The 16,293-nt window shown below is 59.4% G+C and overlaps 1 protein-coding gene across 3 annotated transcripts in view; it reads right to left on the reverse strand.

Moving 5' to 3' along the window:
• Positions 1 to 16,293, reverse strand: part of HIVEP3 (HIVEP zinc finger 3) — a 424,903-nt gene that overhangs the window by 4,179 nt on the left and 404,431 nt on the right. For all 3 annotated transcript variants that reach the window (XM_036025860.1, XM_036025861.1, XM_028513009.2), the window contains 2 exons: positions 9,842 to 10,017; positions 3,496 to 3,582 (listed from right to left, as the gene is read on the reverse strand). In XM_036025860.1, the coding sequence (XP_035881753.1) occupies positions 3,496 to 3,582; positions 9,842 to 10,017 (263 nt within the window). The remainder of the gene's footprint in view (positions 1 to 3,495; positions 3,583 to 9,841; positions 10,018 to 16,293) is intronic.

Genomic DNA, 16,293 nt, shown 5'->3' on the forward strand with positions numbered 1-16,293 from the left:
CAGCCCCAGCCAGCTGAGTCACCTCTAACACGACAGGTCTCCCTGGGGCAGGAATGAAGCTGGCAGCAACCAGGATTCTGGGGGAGCTCCACTAACATCGGGCCCCCTGGCAGGCTCCTGAAGGTTTGGGTCCCGCGGGCCCATCTCCACGCTCATCGCCAGTCCCGCCACTTCACTCGGACATGCCAGCACCCATTCCACTACTGAACGGGAGAATTGGACACAGGCGCGAACTCAGGCCACCTGTGCACCCAGGCTTCTGAGCCCCGCCATGCCAAGATGCCCAGGGGCCGGAAAGTGCAGCATTCACACATTCAAATAGCTCAACATGCAACAGTAAGATGCATGAAATGAACGACAGTGGGCATTCAGGAGGATGCAGGTCAAAAAGCTCTGGGCGGAGCTGGGGCTAGCAGGTGCAGGGAGCAGAGTGATGGGAGCGGGGAGAGACCTGGGAATAGGAAGGGAGCAGGGATGTAGGAGGGAGTGGGGGTGCAAGTATGCTTTGCAGTTTTGCCCCCACCCCCACCCCAGGCGTTGCCTTCCCTGACTGAGACTTGAGTGGAGGCTGCTTCAGCCTCAGGAGCTCACCTGGCCACTTGGGGAAATCCAGGCCAGAGGGGGGCAAGAGGGGATCCTCCAGGATCATCCCCCAGGTAGTGGCCAAGTCAAAACTAAGGTTTACAACTCTTGCATTACTGTACTGCCAGTTTAAAAAATATTTTATGCCTCAAGAAGTAGAAAATGGTCTGAATTTGAGTCTCAGCTCCACCTCATCCTTGCTGTGTGATGTGGGATAACTTACTCTCTCCATGTTCAGCTTTCTCACCTGTACAAAGGGGGCATGAGTAATAGATGCCACCACATGAACCTGTGGGGAGGACTGCGAGGGTTGGACACAGTAAGTACCCAGTAGACCTCAGCTATCATCTGTCTCAAGTGCCCAGGGCTCAGCAGACAGCCGGCATTATGAGCATTTTGCAGTTGAGGTCAGAGGGAGAGTGGGGACCAGGGCCTCCTGACATCCAGCAAAGAAGGCTCCTAAAGACTGCCTTTAAGGACAAGGAAGTTGAGGCTCATGGCAGGGCAGTGGCCTGCCCTAGACACCTGTTGCCAGGTGGTGGAAGCCAAGGGTCCTCTGCCCAGAGCAAGGTTCGTTAGGCCCCCCACATCTGGGCTCCTACAGGGCTCTATGGCATGCCCCTATCCTGGGGGCCCATTCCTAACACCCCAAGGAGCAGCGGGCCACTGCTGGGATACCTGCCTGCTCCAGGGCCTGGGAGGGACGGAATGAAGAGTGAAAGGGCGCTCACGAGTTTCGGCCACACGGTGGCGCTAGTGCTCAACCTCTAAAGACCAGGGCAGGGCTGGGATGTGGCCCCCGGAACACTTAGGCAGTGGATCCTCAGCTCTACTCCTGATTACTATTCAGTGTCCAACAGACAGGCTCCTCCCCGAATCTCCCTCTCCGTGGGGAGTGGCAACTCCATCCTTATAGCGTCTTAAACTACAAACCTCGGACTCATCCTTGGCTCCTTTTTTTCTGATGTTCCCCTGCCCACCCACCCCCGCCCTCACGTGTCAGCAAAACTTGTTGACTCTACCTGCAGAACGCAGGCAGAATCCGACCACTTCTCCCCACCTCCACTCAGCTCACCTGGTCCAAGCCAACTGGTACTCAGCAGCGCCCCCTACCGGCCGCCTTTGGTATAAAGCCAGAGTCATGAAAGTCATGGAAGGTCACTTTTAGGGACAGCCAAGTCCGACAGACCCTTGGCTTCCATCACCCAGACACAGGTATCTAGGTCAGACCACTGCCCTGCCCTGAGCCTCAACTTCCTCGTCCTTAAAGGGGGTCTTCAGGGACCTTCCCTGCTGGATATCAGTGGACCTTGGTCCTGACATCCCCCCTGACCTCAACTGCAAAATGCTAAAAATGCTGGCTGGCTTCACACCATCCTCATAGACAGAAGGCCCTCCCCACACTTCCCAGCTCCTCCTGTACAGTTTTTGCTTCATTCTCATTGCCCCTGCCCAATACACACGTTCATTGCCCGCCTTCCCTCTAGAATGTAAGCCTCTTGAGGGCAGACTCTCCAGCACAGAAGAGGGCTGGGACAGGGTTGCTGCTCAGATATTGTTTCTGTAGGTTTCATCCTCAGATAAGGTGGGTATGGTCATCCTTTTAGCTGCACTGGGAAAAAGAGGCTGGGAGAGAGTCAGGGACCAGCCCAGGGTCCCACGGTTGTCCCCTGGTGTGGTGGCACTCATCCCCTCTCGGCTCCCACCCGGGGAGGGTTCAGCTCAGGCTCCCGCCCAGCCCCCAGGAAGCGGGGCTGACATGGAGTCAATGCTTGAAGTCAAGCATTGCTTTTTATCTGTCTGAGCTTTCCTGTCCTCTGCTTACAATGGGCAACACGAGTTTCCACCACCAGTCACGAGGACTCAGTGAGACTCCTGTAAACAGCCTGACAGACATTCTTGATAAGAATGGTAACCTCATTCTTTGTTTTGGGGGAGCAGTCCCAAGTTCATTCAGTACTAGTAATTTATTTCACCTAAAAGAGAGTATGATCTCTCTTGCAATGAGGCTGTGTTCTCTCATTTGTGAGACTGCAAATGTATCCCCAAATCAGACAAACGAAAGCAGAACACACACACACACACACACACACACACACTCTAAGTCCTGATTCTGATTTTAGGAAATCTGGTCAAAAGTTTGCCAGGTGCAGGAGGAATGCCTATGGCCTCCCCTGTGTTGTGGGGACTGCCGGTCCACTTGCCAAAGCCTCTCTGGCCTCCTCCTTGGGTGCCGAGGCTGGACAGTGTCCAGCCAGACCCACTGCCTTACACTCACCTTTTTCCTCTGCCCTTTATCCCCAGAAACTGGTTCTGATAATATGCTTCTTGCTAATGAAAGACTACGGCTGGGGTGTGGTGCTGGGGTGTGGGATGGGAGGGGGAGGCGACAGGTCTGGCCTTGGCTCTCTTCAAGCCACCAGCTCTGAAGGGCCCAGGGGTCAGTCTCCCACCCTGAGTGTGCAGGTGTGAGTGTGGGCACGGAACACATGTGTGTACCATATAGTGTCATGGTGAGGGTTTGCTGAGAGAATAGTGGCATGTGTTTAGAACATGCCTGACATGTGGGTGCTGTTAATGCTGACAAGGACTATTCATGTATTAATTTACTCAACACACATTCGCTGAGTGCCCTCGAGTGCAAGACCGTAACACACAATAGTTATGGCTGCACAGGACGTACTCTCAGTGTATGGGGAGGAGGGTGATCAGGCTGTGAATTTAACCTGGTCTCCCAGTAACTGGGAGGGTTGGAGGAAAGGGCATGGAAGGGGGAGGGGGGAGGGGGAGAGGAAGCAGGGGAGAGAAGGGCAGAAAGGAAGGGGATGGGGAGAGGGACAGGTAGAAGAGCAGGTGGTGGAGCAGGAGGGGGTGTTGGGGAGGACAGAATAAAGAAGGTTGGCAATTTGTTACCTTCTTCAGCTTCCAGCTCCTCCAGCACCCCCGTCTCTTGGCACTTTTTGCTGTGGGCCTTCGACTTCATGTGCTTAGTCAGATTCCCTGGAAAGGAACGAGAACAGACTCAGGCTTGGCTGGAGGACAGGGGCCAGGGCAGGCCCAGGGCACACAGAGGCAGCACCTGGCTGGCGGGCCATGGCTTCTCAGACCGGCTGAGGCCCTGCCAGCTTCTGGGGCTGGGCAGGGGCCTGTGCTCAGGCTGGGGTGTGCAGCCACAGCCACCGTTCAAAGCTGTATATGGGAGCTGGGGGCTGGGGGCTGCTGTGAGGGGACGTGGGGTATAATGAGAAAGTATGAGATGCTGGTTAAAAAACAAACAAAAAAGAAATTAAAAGACATCTCAGGTGCAATAGATTTTCCTGCTTTTGCTTTAAGTCTGGGCCCGGGGACTGGTGGCACTCATTAAACAGGATGATTGGCTTGGGCACTGAGGATGCCCTTCCACCTGAGGGGACTTCCAGGGCAGGCCACAGGGAGCAACGGGGTCGGGGCCCATAACCTGACTTCCTTAGAGAGGTAATGCCCTGGGCCTCAGTTTTCCCCAGGCAACTGCCTGTTCCATGCCTGCAGAGTGCTCAGGGACTGGCAAACTGCCCCAAGTGGTCAGTCCAGCCCCACGGCTGATGGGCAGGGGCAGCTGCTCGGTGAAATCACGACAAAGGTACCAATACCTTCAACGCCCACTGCCCACAACATGTGCTCAGCACTTCAAAGGCCACGGAGCCCTGGGGGGAGCACCCTGTGAAAGAGAAGCAGAGCTCCGCCAGCCCCAGCCGGATGGCCCCAGGGGGCTGCAGGCCAGGAGCCTCACAGCGTTCCTTCAGGCCCAGCCACCCTGAGACATGCACACTGCCTCTCTGTGGACCGCCCCACTCCCGCATGGTGGTTCACACTCCAGACTACAAGTGCCCCAAGTTGGGTGCTCTGTCTCACTAGTCTTACTAATTGGTGAGTCTGAATGGATGGACGGAAGAAAGAACAATGGACATGTGAACGGATGAATAAGAGGGGCTGGTGGGCAGGTGGGTGGATGGATGAATGAGTGGATGAAAGGAAACAGAAAATGAAAGAAAGGCAGGAAGAGAAGGACAGCTGGATGGGATGCTGGATGATTAGATGAGCAGATGGAGAGACAGATGGGGATAAATTAGTACATGAAAGAATAAACAAGAGGATAGATGGAAAATGGGTCAATAAGCGGATGGGAGGCTGGAGAACTAGATCGGAGGATGGAAACGTGAGTGCATGGGGAAATGGCTGGTTGGGTGGGTGAAGGGATGCACGTGTGGGTACGCATGCACATGCACACATATGTACACACAGGCACACACACATGCATGCACACATGCATGCACGGGAGGCCGGCGGGCAGGAAGATGAAGGAATGGGAGGGTGCGTGGAAGGGTGGACTGGCGGGGGCCAGATGTGTGACGGGGAGGAACAGGGAGGGTGAGGGAACACTGGGAGGACACGTGGACTGGAAGACAGACTGCCAGGGAGAGAATGGGAGGAGCGGGTGAACAGGAAGGTAGACGATGGGCAGGTGAGCAGGGAGAGAGCCCATGATGAACTGTAAGGTGATTCTTAATCATTTGGAGAATTTTAAAGAACCTTTAGGCTTTTTGCTGGGAGGGTAATGGGAACATCAATCTGGGATTTCCTGTGGGGAGCAGGCCTGGGGCAGCAGGGAAGGGAGGGGAGCTGTTTCTCTTTCCCCATAGTCCGTGACTGTCCCTTTGCCATCTCTGATTTTCCTCCTATAACTGGACAGAAACCAGGATCTTCCACTGTGGCCAGAGGGGGAGCAGAGTCATAGCTTCCAGGGTCGTCCCAAGGCTGAAGGGTTCCCAATGGCCAATACCCAACATCAGGGGCCCCGCCCTCACTGCCACAAGCAGGCCACGCCCGGGGTTGTGCGGGGGAACGTCAGGGCCAGTAAAGGCACTGGGGTCTTCCGCGGCCCGAGACACGAACTGTCTCCTGTGGTTTGGGGACCGACCCGCCATGCCCCGACTTCCCCAGACCGCAGAGGGCTGTAGGCACTGCCAGTTCTGGCTGCGACGTGACTGTTGTCCATGTTCTGCCTGGAAGGTTCAGGCTTCTTTCCAACTGAGTTAGACGCCGAGCACGCAGTGGGCACACAGCAGCCTCATGTGGGGAGCGCTCTTGTCATCACAGAAGTGGAATCTTGGGAGGAACCTCAGGGACCACAGAACCCAATCCCCGGCAGGCCCAGGGTTCCCTGCTTTTGCTCTAACTCCTGCTCCTAGTGCTGATGGCACCATTAGACAGGCCACTGACGGTCTCTGCTGCTGGGCTGCCCTACCAGCGCTCCTGGTGACCCGCACGGCGAACCAACCAGCCAAGGTGCAGAGTTGGTGCAGAGCCCCGTCTGGAACCAGGTCTCAGGACTCCAGGGGCCTTGCTGCTCCACATGGCTGCACGGACCCCGGCTGGTCTAGGAGCTTGATGGCTTTGGGTTTGAGTTTGGCCTCTGCCACTTGCTCTCTGTGTGCTCCTGGGCAAGTTTCTTAACTTTCTCAGCCCCAGTTTCTGCAACTCTGAAGTAATACCCACCTCTCTCAGGGTTGCTGGTCGGTTGATGGGAGAGCATATGTAGGTAACAGCAGAGTGTGCCTGGCAGAGAATAGACGCCCACCACATGGGACCCCCTTCCTTCCAACACCATACACCACCTCCCCTGCTGCCCCCCGAGATGATCACTCTTTACTGAGCACCAGGGACTCCACACATGCCACCCCAAATGTGGAGGACAGAGATGCTGAGATGATGCTGGTGATGCAGATGGCTTTGCCCTTCAGTCTGGGCTCCGGAGTTCTCAGGAGAAGGTACCAGACAGCCCCGGGAGGACTGATTTCCTCCACCCCCACCACTGGGGCCTGCAGGGGGAGTCAGGGAGTCCTAGGCGGCTTTGCCTGGAGAGGCTGTGCGGGTTCCAGGAGTGAACCCTGCATGAGCAGCCCTGGCCCTCCCTGACTTCCCCTCCTGGCCGGCCTCCTCCTCTGAACTGAGGGAGGTATACCAGATGGCTGCAGGTGTCTTTTGAAGCCTGGACATCATTTCTCTGTCAAAGGGCAGAGCCTTGCCATGCAGAGTCCTCAGCTTCTCCTAGTCATCCCAGGCCCCTCCCACCCCACCCCACCCCTCCACCAAAAGTCTGGCAGTCCTGGAGTGAAGGAGGAAAGGCAGGTGGAGGGAAAACGATGGGCACCTGGAGGGGAGGCAGAACCTCCACTAGGAGCATTAGCCGATGACCCTGTCTGCCTGGTTTGGCTCTGACCAGCTACCCTCCCTCTGCCCTGCAGACTGATGGACACGAGGCCTTCCCACAACTGTCAGCTCTGTCCCCTGAGGCGATCGGTGCAAGCCACCCCCTTGGCCTCGGAAACCATCTGAGAAGAGGAAATGGGGCCCCCAGACCTCCACAGGGACCTCCTGGTGGGCCTTTGCGCCTCTCCCACTGAGACCCCCCTCAGCTAGTGCCCAGGCGCCCGAGCTGCCACCACAACGTCTGACACAGAGACGGAGACAGAGACAGGCAGACAGAGACGAACGAGAGGGGTTCTCCAGGCCTGGGCGCAGTCAGGTGGTGGGGATGGCGGGCGCTGAGGACCACTAGGCCCAGCCTCAGCCCTCCGCAGCCTGGCTGGGCCTGAGCCCCAGGGGGAGGGGAGATGGAGGCTGCCCAATGGGGGCTTCGAGCCATGAGAGGAGGGGACCCGTGGCATCTGAGTGATGGCTGAAGGAGGGCACGTGGCCCAGGGAGGAGCAGGAGCCTCGCGGTGTCCTGCGCCTTCCCCCATCCCCCGAAGTTCAGAGAGCACCGAGAGTGAGCTTTCTCTGCGTCAACCCAGTCCCAACCTGCCCCTCTCCATGGTCACAGAGTTTGAGATTGCACCATTTCTGATTTGCCCACTGCTTTGGCTCTGGAAGGTGCTGTCTTCTGGAAGGCTCTGTGAGCATTTGAGGAGCACTCAGCACATCCCCTGATCAGTGGTTGGAGCAAAGTCTCCACCCCAGGCCTGCAGGGTGGTGGGGATGAGGCCTGTATGCCCACATGTCCGCCCCCGGGGCATGTGGAGGGTCTGCCGTCCCTCTGCTCAGGTTATGTGCTCTGGACCCTCCAGGCCTCTGTCCTGGCAAACGAGGACCCGGAAGGGGCCTGGTAGGCTCAGCATGGCTTCCGGTGCAGGCATTGCCCAGAAAGGGGTATTCCGGCCAGGGGCCCCGGCCTGTCTCAGACCTGGCACAAGAAAGACCTGGCCTTTACCCAGACTACTCTGACCGGGAACCTAACCAGATGGGTTTCCAGGTCTCATGAGCAAGGTGATGGCTCCCCAATGTGGTGGCAGCTCCGCACGCCCCAGGGCTGGGAGGTAGTCTCAGGACTGGGCTCCTCATACTGAGGACAGGGCAGTGTGGTCCCCTGGACACACTCTGGGAACAGGGGCAGCAGCTGTGACCCACTCTGGAGGCCACTTGATTGGCCACCTAGTGTTGCCACTCTGTCCAGAGAAGGGGGGACACGCTCACAGAGAGGAACACGATAGAGTGATGCCCACGGGGCAGGGTCCTGGTTACAGCTCTAGCTTTCACAGCCACTTCTGTTTTTTGAGACCCACTTTCTTCACCTTCAAGGGGCACTTGGACAAGTGATTTTTGACATTCAGAGTCAAAGACTGTTATTCAAACCATTAGCCACTTATTCCCATTTTTCTCTTCCATAGAGTCCCACCTGGCTGCCTGAGGCCAGAGGAAGTGGGATTGCAGGGGACGCATGGGGGTGGAACCCGTGTCCAGGGCTGGGGCGTGCTGGGCTGAGCTACCCTGGGTGTGGCTGGGCTTCAGGGCTGGATGCACCATGGGGCAGGGGGGCGGGGCTCCAGGCCTATCTGCCCTCTCCACACACCCTTTGGAACACTGTTCATAAGACACCAAGAGAGAAGAGGGTGAAGACAAGGAAGGCAGGGGCACCGCCATTCAAACCAAAACCTTGGCGAGAAAGTTTGAGGGCCCCTGAGGATGATAGCGAGAGGAGGGAGGGGGGCTGGAGCTGGTTACTGGGGTTAGGAGACCAGAGACAGGGCCCCCAGCAGAGATGAGGCCAGGCCAGGGGCTGTGACAAACTGCCCACTGACTGGTACTGAGAGAGCTGAAGGGCCGCGAGAGGAAGAGGAAGTGAGGAGGGCTGCGTGTGCCCTCAAAGCTGCTGCTCGGCCTCTCTTGGGGAGCAGCTTTGCCAACAGTAGGAAGGTCAACAGCTGGCAAAGGGAAATATTCTCTTGAGTTTCCTCCACTGAAAAACCACAGGACTCCAGTGGGGCCGGCGGGAAGGAGAAAGCAAGGTCCTCGTGCTGCTCAGACCCTGGCCTAAGAATCTATGAAGCGCAAGAGGCGGAGGCTGCCAGGGTGTGTCAAGAGCCCCAGGCCTTTGTCCCTTCACCTCTGTCTGCTCAGCAACTGGGAAGCCAAGAGCGAGCTGCAGTGCTCCCCGCCTGTCCTGTAGGAGCAGCTGGTGGGAGGAGCGGACCACAGCTGGCTCTCGGACTCAGCCCTGCTCCTCCGCACCAGGCTCCTGGGCGCCAGGGCAACCAGGCCACCACCGTCTCCCCTCGCAGCTGCGGGATGCCTACCCTCAACAGTCAGTCCTTCGTCCCTTCGCAGGAGACTGCCAGTGCCTGAGCTGGCTCCGCTGCGGAGTGTGGCCGGGGGCTGGGATGACAGGGCTGCCAGTCTGGGTGGGGGAGGACCAGGCTCTGCACCCAGAGCTGCAGAGAATCTGGGCAGAGCAGGGACACAGTCTGAGTGGTGAGGCGGGTGGAGGCAGGGGTGAACTCTGGCATGACGAGTGACTATGTGAGTGTGTTAAGTGGCTGAGAGTGGGATGGATTTCCAAACGTAAGAGTGGCAGTGACGAGTGTGGATGCTGGCATTCACCAGGTCAGTGGATAAAGGGCTAAGGAGACATGCAAAGGAAGGGATGATGAGATTGCAGTGAACCGGGACGGTGCAGGAGTGCCGCCACGTGGTGCGGCAGTGCCACCAGGTGGCGGGGGCGTGCGCAGGGGCAGGGCCGTGTGAAGTCCGAGAGCGCAGGTGGGGGAGGCCAGGGTGCCACGGCCCGGTCTGGAGCGGGCTGCTCTGCCACTGGGGAACCCAGGAAGTGGGGGTGCCCAGGCCCCAGGCGGAGAGGTCTGGGCCCCTGAGCTCTGCGCCGGGGCTCCCAGAGGGGAGCCCCCTGCGGCGGGCAGGGGCGGCGCCCCGGCTGACTGTCTCTTACCTTTGGTTTTAAAAGCAAAGTGACAGTGCTCGCACACATAGGGCCGGACGTCAGTGTGGGTGCGGATGTGTTTCTTCAGCATGCTGGGCTTCTTGCAGCGAATTCCACACTCCTCACAAACATACTTCCCTCGGCCGCGGCCTCGCACATACACATACTCTTCGTTTGATTTGTACCTATGAGCAACAGGCGTCATGGTAAAGGAAACAGAGGAGCAGAAGAGGCAGGTCCCCACCTCAGAAGATGCGCGAGCCTCTGGGCGGCATCCGGCCCGTCACAGACGCTGGGAGAGGAGGACGCGGAACCGGAGGAAACCACGGTGGGCAATGAGGGGCAAGTCGCCCTGGGGGATCCGGCTCGGACCCCTGCACCTGCCCTGCTCCTCAGACTGGGGGGCTGCCCCTCCGTCCCTGGCAGCGGCAGCAGACCCCGGTGCTGCCTGCGGGGGCAGTGAAGCCGCAGCTTTGCAACGGGGGATCTCGGTTCCAGAGCCAGCCAGGCACCAGCTTCTGCCCACAAAGAACAGCCGCTCTAGGCCACCAGAGGAACAACGAGAGTAACGAAAAGGCAACAGCCATGGCTCTAGCAGCTACTGTTTACGTCTAGCTCAGTCCGCGCTGGGTACTTGACCCGAATCGCACCACGATCGCGAGGAAGAACTTGTGAGGGCCTGAGGCTCCCACAGCCAGGAAGAGACAGAACTGGGATCCGAACCCGCCTGCCCCCAAGCCTGTCCGCCTCCTGCAAGGGGCACACGTGCTGATGAGTCTGCTAGGAGGCCACCCAGACGCTCGTGTGAGGGGAGGGGGGAGGGGGGAGGGGGGAGGGGTGGCCGTCATGTCTCTGTCCTCGGAATTTAGAAACCAGGCGCCCTGCACTCTCTCCCCCACCTCATCTCCGAGAGCCAGCAGCTCTCAGCACCCAGATTCCAGCCTGCAGGGAGCACGTGGCATCACCGTGGGAGGTGCCAGAGGATTGCAGGAGCCTCCTGAGGTGGCTGGCCCACCTGTTGGGCCTTGGGGACACCGACTACGATGACACCGTTGGACCTGAATGAGATGCTCTGCTGTCCACTGAGAAGGAAACCCACGAGGCTCACTCAGTGCCACCCTCACCAAAACGCCTTCTTGTCTAATGCCTTGGGTATGCGAGTCCCCTGAGCAGGAGGGGACGGCTGCGGTGGCAGAGAAGCCCAGGGAGGGGATCCGGGCGAATCCCGGAAGAGCTCCCTGGTGCGTGAGGCCTGGAGGTGCCAGGCACGGCTGCCTGGAGGGAGGGGGGCCTCTCAGCCCGCTGAGCCCGCCTCCTGTGTTGGCCAGAGGCCCACCTGGGTCCCCACTCACCCCTGACACACACCCCCACCCAGGCAGTTGGAAGCTCAAGCCCCAGGGACAGGCACGGAGGGGCAGGCAGGTGGCTGGGGGGCCGTGAGGGAGTGACAGCAGCTGGGACCCAGTCCTGCTCCGAGGGGGCTGTCGGCTCACCCTGAGAAGACATCACAGGGGGCCCCGGGGATGGGGTGGGGGCTGGCAGGCAGCAACATGGCAGTCACCGTCACACACACACTCCCACACACCGCCTCCCACTCTCACGCTCAGGCACACACACTCTCCCTCACTGACAAATCACACACACAGACGTGAGCTCACACACACCCACACCCACTCACATCCCATATACTGTCATACAAACACACACACACACTCTCACACACACACATCCACACATACACCACTGTCCGTGAGTACAGGCAGATCCTGTTTCTGTCACCTTGGCTTCAGCCAACCGATGCCTCTGACATCGTCTAACCCCCTTTCCTCCCCTCACGGGCCCTGTCTGAGGGTTCGGGTGCCCAGTCCCCAGGTCGGGGGCCAGCTTTTCCCCTGATCCCGGGCAAAGCAGCACCTCGCGCTCGGCGGGTCCACGACATCCCATCCCCTCTAACCTCCAGCGCGATGGCGACCTGCAGCGTTCCCCTTCCCTTCACGCCACCACCACTGCCACCGCCGCCGCCATAGTGGGCTCCATGAGGCCCCAGCCCCCCTGACTTCCCCCATGTTTGGGCTTCGCTCTGTGCACCAGCCAACCCAGAAGCAGGTGCTAGAGCCCACCTAGAGTACGATTGCTCTGGGACCCCTCACCTCTCCCCCATAGCAAGCTTATGCCACCCAGTCCTCCCAAATGGAGACACATGCACCCAGAGAAGGGACCCCGAGCCTTCAGGGGGGGCGGCCTGACTTGGAGCCGGAGACCTACACACTGTGAAGAGCATGTACAACCTGCTCAGGAGCTCGGGGGGGGGGGGCTGGGCTGGGAGGGACACGGGAGGACAGTGAGAGGTGGTGGCAGCAAGGGAGGACCCCGGGCGGGGACCCCAGAAGCAAAGGCAGGGCATCTGAAGGCCTGGAAGGTTTGATGATGGGTAAGTGAGGGTGAGGTCGGACGGGCCGGGTCACCGCCGGCCTCGAGCGCCACACACAGCAGCGATGTGCCTGGCCCCGAGGGGTGGTCTGGAGGAGGAGAGACTCGGAGTGCGGGCCCTGGGCACGTGTTCTCGGACAGGGACGTGAGAGGTGCCTGGGCACAGAGCCACGGGCCCGGGCCCGCCTGATAGGGCAGGGTGACGACGAGGGAGAAACAGAGACTCCGAGCTTTCATCTCGAGGAGCTGACACGGCAGCACCCGCGGGCTCGGAGGGAAGCGAGGCAGGACCTCGTCCTTCACTGCTCGGTGCGCAATGCCCCCGAGAAAGACTTGAAGAAGTGTCCAGCGCACAGCGGGACATCTGTGGGATGTAGGACGGGGCGTGTGGGTGTTCGTGAGGAGGAAGGTGACCACCCGGGGGGACATGCGAGCAAGAAGAGGACAGTGGGAGGGGCGGGCGGGCACCCAAAGGTAAGAGTGAGCAGACAGCTGGCACCAAAAGCCCACCCCAAGCAGGGATCTCTGGGTAGGGAGCCAGGAGAACATGTGACTCAGAGGAGGCAGCGGCCAGCCGTCAATGCCATGGACACCTGAGGGGATGGCCACCGAGGGGCCCCATGACCCACAAAGCACCACACGGCTCGGACGGCCCACAGCCTGGGACTCCTCTGTTCCCTGCAGGCCGGCACCGGGGTTTGTATCACTTTGTGCTTCCCAAGGGGCACTGTCCAGCAGGCGCTGGACCCTCCTCTGGCCTAAGGTCAACTTCCATCAGCGCAGGATCAGCCCCTCCTGCCTGTGCAGAAGCTCTGCCTTTTAAGCCCCCCACCCCCTTCCCTGGCAGCTTTGGGGCCTCCCTCTTCTGGCACATTCCACCATCATGGACACAAACTCAGTTTTCTGCCATAACCAACCAACCAACCAACCAACCCCAAAGCCTCCTTGGACTCCAGCCCACTCTCTGCTCCCCTTCTTAGCCCAGGTCTGGAGACAGCTGTCCCTGCCTCCTTACCACCCTACTCCCAAGCCCACTGCAGCCCGGCGCCCCTGGCTGACCTGTCTTTGCCAAGGTCACAGGTTGCTAAATGCAAAGAACAGCTGCCTTAGCCAGCTCCTCTCCACGGCCTTATGAAGGCACGTGCTTGGGGTGGTGACCTCTGTTCTCTCCTGACTGGGTCTCCTCTGCAAGCTCCTTCTTTGTCCCCCCTTTCCCATGCTGATGCTCCCCAGGCCCCGGCCTGCACCCTCTCCCCTCACGCCTTCCCCTAGGGGAGCTCCCCTGCACAAGGCCTGACTTTCCACCTGGACCTTGACGGCTCCAGTCTTCTCTCCAGCACTGACCTCTCCGCTGTACATCCACCCGCCCCTGCAGCATCTCCGCTGGTGGTCTTCAGGCAGGTCATGCTCCACGTGCTCAGAACCACGTTTGCATGTCCCCCACCTGTACCACCTATGATACTGCTGGGTCCCCGTCTCGACGAGCGGCACCCTCACCCCATGGCTGGCCAGGCCAACATCTTTGGTGCCTCCACTTCCTTCACTCTTCATGTCTGCCTGTGCCATCACCACGCCTGCCGAGGTGCGCTCCATCCAAGGAGGCCCACCTCCCTGCCCCGCTGGCCAAAGCCACCACCCCTGTCCCACACCACTGCATCCTTGCTGCACAGAACAGCCAGGGGCCTTCCCCGAACACACTGGCCCTGACAATCTTCCCAGACCCCTCCTAGTCTCTCAGAACAGAGCTCTGTCCGCTCCCCCGCAGGGGGTACAGAAGGCCCAGGGCACCACCTGGCCCAGCAACCCCTCCAGCTCGTCTCTCACCGATTCTCACGACCCCCCACCGCCTGCTGTACCCCCCACCCACCACGCCGCACTCACCCAGTGCCTCAGAGGCGTTTCCTACTGGCCTTCCGCCTGCCCTGGCACCACCCACTGCCCTCTTCCATCTGACCAGCTCCTCTGCAACTCCGGGGCTCCGCCGAAGCCCTTCCTTCCGAGCTCTCCCTCATGGCCCCAGGCCCGTGGGCAGCACACACCTGTCAGGCCGTGCACACTGTAATGGCTTCTTCACACACAAGTGTCTCCCCATTGTCCCCACAAGGAGGGCCTCCGCGTACCACACTCGCTGGTGTGTCCCCAGGGCCTGGAGCAGCAAGGACACCCAGCAAGTGCCCAGTACTCGTCGGCTGTGCAGAGGAAAGCCAAGCCGGGCCTTCTTTCCCCAGATCTGCAGCGGTCAGTTTCACAGCCTTGACGTTCGCAGTCCCTCAGCACCGGACGCTGTGGGCTTCCCAGGGGCACAGCACAGAGCCAGCGCCTCCTGACCGGGGTGGATGGGTGGTCACCCCCCACGGTCTGGTAGAAACAGCTCTGCTCACTGGGCAGCGGTCAGCACGGGGCCTGGGCTGGAGTTCTCGCTTCTTCATGAGCTCAAGGGTGACCTTGGGCAAGTCACTCCCCCTCCCTGGAAACAGTCAATCTTCACTCCTTTTAAACCCACCGAATGCCTCCCACGCCTGAGGTCATTCAGTGCTCCCATCAATGTGTCACTGTTGTCCCCGTTTTCCACAAAAGGGAACCAAGGCCCAAAGAGTTGAAGTGATGTGGCCAGGATCCCCAGTCAGCCACTTTTGCACGCAGCGCCTTCTCGCTGAACAGACTTGCCGTAGAAATACTTTTAGATCCTGGCTGGCATAGCTCAGTGGATTGAGCGTGGGCTGGGAACCAAAGTGTCCCAGGTTCGATTCCCAGCCAGGGTACATTCCTGGGTTGCAGGCCATAACCCCCAGCAACCGCACATTGATGTTTCTGTCTCTCTCTATCTTCCTCCCTTCCCTCTCTAAAAATAAATAAGTAAAATCTTTAAAAAAAAAAAAAAAGAAAAGAAATACTTTTAGATGATGCAGACTGAGGTTTCCTTAACACTTCCCTTCTCCAGAATGCCCAAAGGGAGGCCTGCAATGCCACAGGCCAGCCCTTCCTGAAAGGCCACCAGCTCTGGGTGGGACCCGCAGGCATTGACAGCTGCAGAGAAATGCCCTGCAGAGAGCCAGGGCAGGAAACCAGAAAGCCATGGTGGGGGCCCTTGGGTGCGGTCCTGCCTCCCGGTCTTCCCTTCCCCGAGGGAAGCAGTGCCCGACCCTCTGCCTGCTCCAGGGCTGCGGGACAGCCCAGGGCTGCGAGGCCTGGGCGCCGGCAGCTCCCACCACGGGAGCCACCCCTCAGAGCCCGACCACGTGCCTGTCTTCTGCTGCCCTGACAAGCCCGGGATGTCAGCCAGTCTAGGAAACAGCGTTTGGGTTTTGTTATTAAAGAAAAGGAGCTGTTTCTGTAGATTCCAGAAAGTCTGAGAGGGACCTCGAGACCAGACAGCTCGGCTGCCGGAGGTGCAGGGCGTGAGGCCCGAGGCTGGTGCAGTAAGGGGGCTCAGCAGAGTGGGGCTGGAGCCTGGGGGCTTGAGCTTGGGTCCTGGCCATGGCTGTGGCAACAGGTGTCCCAGACCCCCACCTGGAAGCAGCTTTCTGTTCTGCTGACTTGGGCGACGAGCGGGGCTGCTGGCGGGGGGAGGGGGGGTGCTGTGGAGCTGCCCAGATCCCCTGGATCTGTTTTCATGCTCACTCTGCAGCTCAAAGGCTCATGGACTCAAAGGAAAAGAAAAAGAATCTCAAACACCCCCCTGATCAGGAAGAGGTGTTTCCTTCTGATCGAACAGAGAAGGAAACAGAAACAGAGTGCCGAGCGTCTTGCCTGAGTTACGAGGCTGCTAGAAAGTTACGAGTAGGAGCCAGAATGCACTCTGGGCCCCATTGCTCGTGTGCGTGACACCGGGGGACCTCCCGCCTCCGGCAGCATCTCCAGTCCCGCAGCTGGGGATGCTGGGCTGCCCGACTGAGTATTTAGCGGGTGATGACTTGGGTTGTGGCTCTAGACTCTCGGGAGGCATGTCTCAAAGCTGCCGCTTCCACTCAGCACAGAACTCAGTGCAGAGCTCCCCAAAGGGGTGGCACCTCGCCCTGCTCCAGATGCCA

The sequence above is a fragment of the Phyllostomus discolor genome, chromosome 5, assembly GCF_004126475.2.
Source record: "Phyllostomus discolor isolate MPI-MPIP mPhyDis1 chromosome 5, mPhyDis1.pri.v3, whole genome shotgun sequence".
In the NCBI taxonomy this organism is placed as follows: Eukaryota; Metazoa; Chordata; class Mammalia; order Chiroptera; family Phyllostomidae; genus Phyllostomus; species Phyllostomus discolor.